Raw genomic sequence first — 7,168 nt, 5'->3', positions numbered from 1 at the left:
AAGTGCATCGTGTCATATTCGGGCCCCGACGAGCCGGCGAAGCCACCGCCACGGCCTACCGATCGCTATACGGGGCGTACAGTCGGCATGCCGCCTGAACATCGCGAATACACCACTACGCACTGCTAGGCTGTGTGCAATAGCTCCATACGTGCGCAAGGCCATGGTTAGGTGTATCGTGCCATATTCGGGCGCCAACGAGCCGGCGAAGCCACCGCCACGGCCTACCGATCGCTATACGGGGCGTACAGTCGGCATGCCGCCTGAACATCGCGAATACACCGCTACGCACTGCTAGGCTGTGTGCAATAGCTCCATAGGTGCGCAAGGCCACGGATAAGTGCATCGTGTCATATTCGGGCCCCGACGAGCCGGCGAAGCCACCGCCACGGCCTACCGATCGCTATACGGGGCGTACAGTCGGCATGCCGCCTGAACATCGCGAATACGCCGCTACGCACTGCTAGGCTGTGTGCAATAGCTCCATAGGTGCGCAAGGCCACGGATAAGTGCATCGTGTCATATTCGGGCCCCGACGAGCCGGCGAAGCCACCGCCACGGCCTACCGATCGCTATACGGGGCGTACAGTCGGCATGCCGCCTGAACATCGCGAATACGCCGCTACGCACTGCTAGGCTGTGTGCAATAGCTCCATAGGTGCGCAAGGCCACGGATAAGTGCATCGTGTCATATTCGGGCCCCGACGAGCCGGCGAAGCCACCGCCACGGCCTACCGATCGCTATACGGGGCGTACAGTCGGCATGCCGCCTGAACATCGCGAATACACCGCTACGCACTGCTAGGCTGTGTGCAATAGCTCCATAGGTGCGCAAGGCCACGGATAAGTGCATCGTGTCATATTCGGGCCCCGACGAGCCGGCGAAGCCACCGCCACGGCCTACCGATCGCTATACGGGGCGTACAGTCGGCATGCCGCCTGAACATCGCGAATACGCCGCTACGCACTGCTAGGCTGTGTGCAATAGCTCCATAGGTGCGCAAGGCCACGGATAAGTGCATCGTGTCATATTCGGGCCCCGACGAGCCGGCGAAGCCACCGCCACGGCCTACCGATCGCTATACGGGGCGTACAGTCGGCATGCCGCCTGAACATCGCGAATACACCGCTACGCACTGCTAGGCTGTGTGCAATAGCTCCATAGGTGCGCAAGGCCACGGATAAGTGCATCGTGTCATATTCGGGCCCCGACGAGCCGGCGAAGCCACCGCCACGGCCTACCGATCGCTATACGGGGCGTACAGTCGGCATGCCGCCTGAACATCGCGAATACACCGCTACGCACTGCTAGGCTGTGTGCAATAGCTCCATAGGTGCGCAAGGCCACGGATAAGTGCATCGTGTCATATTCGGGCCCCGACGAGCCGGCGAAGCCACCGCCACGGCCTACCGATCGCTATACGGGGCGTACAGTCGGCATGCCGCCTGAACATCGCGAATACGCCGCTACGCACTGCTAGGCTGTGTGCAATAGCTCCATAGGTGCGCAAGGCCACGGATAAGTGCATCGTGTCATATTCGGGCCCCGACGAGCCGGCGAAGCCACCGCCACGGCCTACCGATCGCTATACGGGGCGTACAGTCGGCATGCCGCCTGAACATCGCGAATACACCGCAGGCTGTGTGCAATAGCTCCATAGGTGCGCAAGGCCACGGATAAGTGCATCGTGCCATATTCGGGCCCCGACGAGCCGGCGAAGCCACCGCCACGGCCTACCGATCGCTATACGGGGCGTACAGTCGGCATGCCGCCTGAACATCGCGAATACGCCGCTACGCACTGCTAGGCTGTGTGCAATAGCTCCATAGGTGCGCAAGGCCACGGATAAGTGCATCGTGTCATATTCGGGCCCCGACGAGCCGGCGAAGCCACCGCCACGGCCTACCGATCGCTATACGGGGCGTACAGTCGGCATGCCGCCTGAACATCGCGAATACACCGCTACGCACTGCTAGGCTGTGTGCAATAGCTCCATAGGTGCGCAAGGCCACGGATAAGTGCATCGTGTCATATTCGGGCCCCGACGAGCCGGCGAAGCCACCGCCACGGCCTACCGATCGCTATACGGGGCGTACAGTCGGCATGCCGCCTGAACATCGCGAATACGCCGCTACGCACTGCTAGGCTGTGTGCAATAGCTCCATAGGTGCGCAAGGCCACGGATAAGTGCATCGTGTCATATTCGGGCCCCGACGAGCCGGCGAAGCCACCGCCACGGCCTACCGATCGCTATACGGGGCGTACAGTCGGCATGCCGCCTGAACATCGCGAATACGCCGCTACGCACTGCTAGGCTGTGTGCAATAGCTCCATAGGTGCGCAAGGCCACGGATAAGTGCATCGTGTCATATTCGGGCCCCGACGAGCCGGCGAAGCCACCGCCACGGCCTACCGATCGCTATACGGGGCGTACAGTCGGCATGCCGCCTGAACATCGCGAATACGCCGCTACGCACTGCTAGGCTGTGTGCAATAGCTCCATAGGTGCGCAAGGCCACGGATAAGTGCATCGTGTCATATTCGGGCCCCGACGAGCCGGCGAAGCCACCGCCACGGCCTACCGATCGCTATACGGGGCGTACAGTCGGCATGCCGCCTGAACATCGCGAATACACCGCTACGCACTGCTAGGCTGTGTGCAATAGCTCCATAGGTGCGCAAGGCCACGGATAAGTGCATCGTGCCATATTCGGGCGCCAACGAGCCGGCGAAGCCACCGCCACGGCCTACCGATCGCTATACGGGGCGTACAGTCGGCATGCCGCCTGAACATCGCGAATACACCACTACGCACTGCTAGGCTGTGTGCAATAGCTCCATAGGTGCGCAAGGCCACGGATAAGTGCATCGTGTCATATTCGGGCCCCGACGAGCCGGCGAAGCCACCGCCACGGCCTACCGATCGCTATACGGGGCGTACAGTCGGCATGCCGCCTGAACATCGCGAATACACCACTACGCACTGCTAGGCTGTGTGCAATAGCTCCATACGTGCGCAAGGCCATGGTTAGGTGTATCGTGCCATATTCGGGCGCCAACGAGCCGGCGAAGCCACCGCCACGGCCTACCGATCGCTATACGGGGCGTACAGTCGGCATGCCGCCTGAACATCGCGAATACACCGCTACGCACTGCTAGGCTGTGTGCAATAGCTCCATAGGTGCGCAAGGCCACGGATAAGTGCATCGTGTCATATTCGGGCCCCGACGAGCCGGCGAAGCCACCGCCACGGCCTACCGATCGCTATACGGGGCGTACAGTCGGCATGCCGCCTGAACATCGCGAATACGCCGCTACGCACTGCTAGGCTGTGTGCAATAGCTCCATAGGTGCGCAAGGCCACGGATAAGTGCATCGTGTCATATTCGGGCCCCGACGAGCCGGCGAAGCCACCGCCACGGCCTACCGATCGCTATACGGGGCGTACAGTCGGCATGCCGCCTGAACATCGCGAATACGCCGCTACGCACTGCTAGGCTGTGTGCAATAGCTCCATACGTGCGCAAGGCCATGGTTAGGTGTATCGTGCCATATTCGGGCGCCAACGAGCCGGCGAAGCCACCGCCACGGCCTACCGATCGCTATACGGGGCGTACAGTCGGCATGCCGCCTGAACATCGCGAATACACCGCTACGCACTGCTAGGCTGTGTGCAATAGCTCCATAGGTGCGCAAGGCCACGGATAAGTGCATCGTGTCATATTCGGGCCCCGACGAGCCGGCGAAGCCACCGCCACGGCCTACCGATCGCTATACGGGGCGTACAGTCGGCATGCCGCCTGAACATCGCGAATACGCCGCTACGCACTGCTAGGCTGTGTGCAATAGCTCCATAGGTGCGCAAGGCCACGGATAAGTGCATCGTGTCATATTCGGGCCCCGACGAGCCGGCGAAGCCACCGCCACGGCCTACCGATCGCTATACGGGGCGTACAGTCGGCATGCCGCCTGAACATCGCGAATACGCCGCTACGCACTGCTAGGCTGTGTGCAATAGCTCCATAGGTGCGCAAGGCCACGGATAAGTGCATCGTGTCATATTCGGGCCCCGACGAGCCAGCGAAGCCACCGCCACGGCCTACCGATCGCTATACGGGGCGTACAGTCGGCATGCCGCCTGAACATCGCGAATACACCACTACGCACTGCTAGGCTGTGTGCAATAGCTCCATAGGTGCGCAAGGCCACGGATAAGTGCATCGTGTCATATTCGGGCCCCGACGAGCCGGCGAAGCCACCGCCACGGCCTACCGATCGCTATACGGGGCGTACAGTCGGCATGCCGCCTGAACATCGCGAATACACCACTACGCACTGCTAGGCTGTGTGCAATAGCTCCATACGTGCGCAAGGCCATGGTTAGGTGTATCGTGCCATATTCGGGCGCCAACGAGCCGGCGAAGCCACCGCCACGGCCTACCGATCGCTATACGGGGCGTACAGTCGGCATGCCGCCTGAACATCGCGAATACGCCGCTACGCACTGCTAGGCTGTGTGCAATAGCTCCATAGGTGCGCAAGGCCACGGATAAGTGCATCGTGTCATATTCGGGCCCCGACGAGCCGGCGAAGCCACCGCCACGGCCTACCGATCGCTATACGGGGCGTACAGTCGGCATGCCGCCTGAACATCGCGAATACGCCGCTACGCACTGCTAGGCTGTGTGCAATAGCTCCATACGTGCGCAAGGCCACGGATAAGTGCATCGTGCCATATTCGGGCGCCAACGAGCCGGCGAAGCCACCGCCACGGCCTACCGATCGCTATACGGGGCGTACAGTCGGCATGCCGCCTGAACATCGCGAATACGCCGCTACGCACTGCTAGGCTGTGTGCAATAGCTCCATAGGTGCGCAAGGCCACGGATAAGTGCATCGTGTCATATTCGGGCCCCGACGAGCCGGCGAAGCCACCGCCACGGCCTACCGATCGCTATACGGGGCGTACAGTCGGCATGCCGCCTGAACATCGCGAATACGCCGCTACGCACTGCTAGGCTGTGTGCAATAGCTCCATAGGTGCGCAAGGCCACGGATAAGTGCATCGTGTCATATTCGGGCCCCGACGAGCCGGCGAAGCCACCGCCACGGCCTACCGATCGCTATACGGGGCGTACAGTCGGCATGCCGCCTGAACATCGCGAATACGCCGCTACGCACTGCTAGGCTGTGTGCAATAGCTCCATAGGTGCGCAAGGCCACGGATAAGTGCATCGTGTCATATTCGGGCCCCGACGAGCCGGCGAAGCCACCGCCACGGCCTACCGATCGCTATACGGGGCGTACAGTCGGCATGCCGCCTGAACATCGCGAATACGCCGCTACGCACTGCTAGGCTGTGTGCAATAGCTCCATAGGTGCGCAAGGCCACGGATAAGTGCATCGTGTCATATTCGGGCCCCGACGAGCCGGCGAAGCCACCGCCACGGCCTACCGATCGCTATACGGGGCGTACAGTCGGCATGCCGCCTGAACATCGCGAATACGCCGCTACGCACTGCTAGGCTGTGTGCAATAGCTCCATAGGTGCGCAAGGCCACGGATAAGTGCATCGTGTCATATTCGGGCCCCGACGAGCCGGCGAAGCCACCGCCACGGCCTACCGATCGCTATACGGGGCGTACAGTCGGCATGCCGCCTGAACATCGCGAATACACCGCTACGCACTGCTAGGCTGTGTGCAATAGCTCCATAGGTGCGCAAGGCCACGGATAAGTGCATCGTGTCATATTCGGGCCCCGACGAGCCGGCGAAGCCACCGCCACGGCCTACCGATCGCTATACGGGGCGTACAGTCGGCATGCCGCCTGAACATCGCGAATACGCCGCTACGCACTGCTAGGCTGTGTGCAATAGCTCCATAGGTGCGCAAGGCCACGGATAAGTGCATCGTGTCATATTCGGGCCCCGACGAGCCGGCGAAGCCACCGCCACGGCCTACCGATCGCTATACGGGGCGTACAGTCGGCATGCCGCCTGAACATCGCGAATACGCCGCTACGCACTGCTAGGCTGTGTGCAATAGCTCCATAGGTGCGCAAGGCCACGGATAAGTGCATCGTGTCATATTCGGGCCCCGACGAGCCAGCGAAGCCACCGCCACGGCCTACCGATCGCTATACGGGGCGTACAGTCGGCATGCCGCCTGAACATCGCGAATACACCACTACGCACTGCTAGGCTGTGTGCAATAGCTCCATAGGTGCGCAAGGCCACGGATAAGTGCATCGTGTCATATTCGGGCCCCGACGAGCCGGCGAAGCCACCGCCACGGCCTACCGATCGCTATACGGGGCGTACAGTCGGCATGCCGCCTGAACATCGCGAATACGCCGCTACGCACTGCTAGGCTGTGTGCAATAGCTCCATAGGTGCGCAAGGCCACGGATAAGTGCATCGTGTCATATTCGGGCCCCGACGAGCCGGCGAAGCCACCGCCACGGCCTACCGATCGCTATACGGGGCGTACAGTCGGCATGCCGCCTGAACATCGCGAATACGCCGCTACGCACTGCTAGGCTGTGTGCAATAGCTCCATAGGTGCGCAAGGCCACGGATAAGTGCATCGTGTCATATTCGGGCCCCGACGAGCCGGCGAAGCCACCGCCACGGCCTACCGATCGCTATACGGGGCGTACAGTCGGCATGCCGCCTGAACATCGCGAATACGCCGCTACGCACTGCTAGGCTGTGTGCAATAGCTCCATAGGTGCGCAAGGCCACGGATAAGTGCATCGTGTCATATTCGGGCCCCGACGAGCCGGCGAAGCCACCGCCACGGCCTACCGATCGCTATACGGGGCGTACAGTCGGCATGCCGCCTGAACATCGCGAATACGCCGCTACGCACTGCTAGGCTGTGTGCAATAGCTCCATAGGTGCGCAAGGCCACGGATAAGTGCATCGTGTCATATTCGGGCCCCGACGAGCCGGCGAAGCCACCGCCACGGCCTACCGATCGCTATACGGGGCGTACAGTCGGCATGCCGCCTGAACATCGCGAATACGCCGCTACGCACTGCTAGGCTGTGTGCAATAGCTCCATAGGTGCGCAAGGCCACGGATAAGTGCATCGTGCCATATTCGGGCGCCAACGAGCCGGCGAAGCCACCGCCACGGCCTACCGATCGCTATACGGGGGGGATC

The 7,168-nt window shown here is 61.8% G+C and overlaps 1 protein-coding gene across 1 annotated transcript; it reads left to right on the top strand.

Moving 5' to 3' along the window:
- Nucleotides 1-320: 320 nt before the first annotated feature.
- PHYSODRAFT_333192 (hypothetical protein) lies at nucleotides 321-7,047 on the top strand (the record flags this gene model as incomplete). The annotated part of the gene is made up of 40 exons (XM_009530340.1): nucleotides 321-419; nucleotides 490-588; nucleotides 659-757; nucleotides 828-926; nucleotides 997-1,095; nucleotides 1,166-1,264; nucleotides 1,335-1,433; nucleotides 1,504-1,602; nucleotides 1,662-1,760; nucleotides 1,831-1,929; nucleotides 2,000-2,098; nucleotides 2,169-2,267; nucleotides 2,338-2,436; nucleotides 2,507-2,605; nucleotides 2,676-2,774; nucleotides 2,845-2,938; nucleotides 3,006-3,112; nucleotides 3,183-3,281; nucleotides 3,352-3,445; nucleotides 3,513-3,619; nucleotides 3,690-3,788; nucleotides 3,859-3,957; nucleotides 4,028-4,126; nucleotides 4,197-4,290; nucleotides 4,358-4,464; nucleotides 4,535-4,628; nucleotides 4,696-4,802; nucleotides 4,873-4,971; nucleotides 5,042-5,140; nucleotides 5,211-5,309; nucleotides 5,380-5,478; nucleotides 5,549-5,647; nucleotides 5,718-5,816; nucleotides 5,887-5,985; nucleotides 6,056-6,154; nucleotides 6,225-6,323; nucleotides 6,394-6,492; nucleotides 6,563-6,661; nucleotides 6,732-6,830; nucleotides 6,901-7,047. Coding segments are annotated over 40 exons (4,020 nt in total), but the record flags the coding sequence as incomplete, so codon positions are not given.
- Between the last annotated feature and the right edge of the window lie 121 nt (nucleotides 7,048-7,168).

The sequence above is a fragment of the Phytophthora sojae genome (genome assembly GCF_000149755.1).
Source record: "Phytophthora sojae unplaced genomic scaffold PHYSOscaffold_5, whole genome shotgun sequence".
Taxonomy (NCBI): Eukaryota; Oomycota; class Peronosporomycetes; order Peronosporales; family Peronosporaceae; genus Phytophthora; species Phytophthora sojae.
This window is presented reverse-complemented; position numbering and strand designations above follow the sequence as displayed.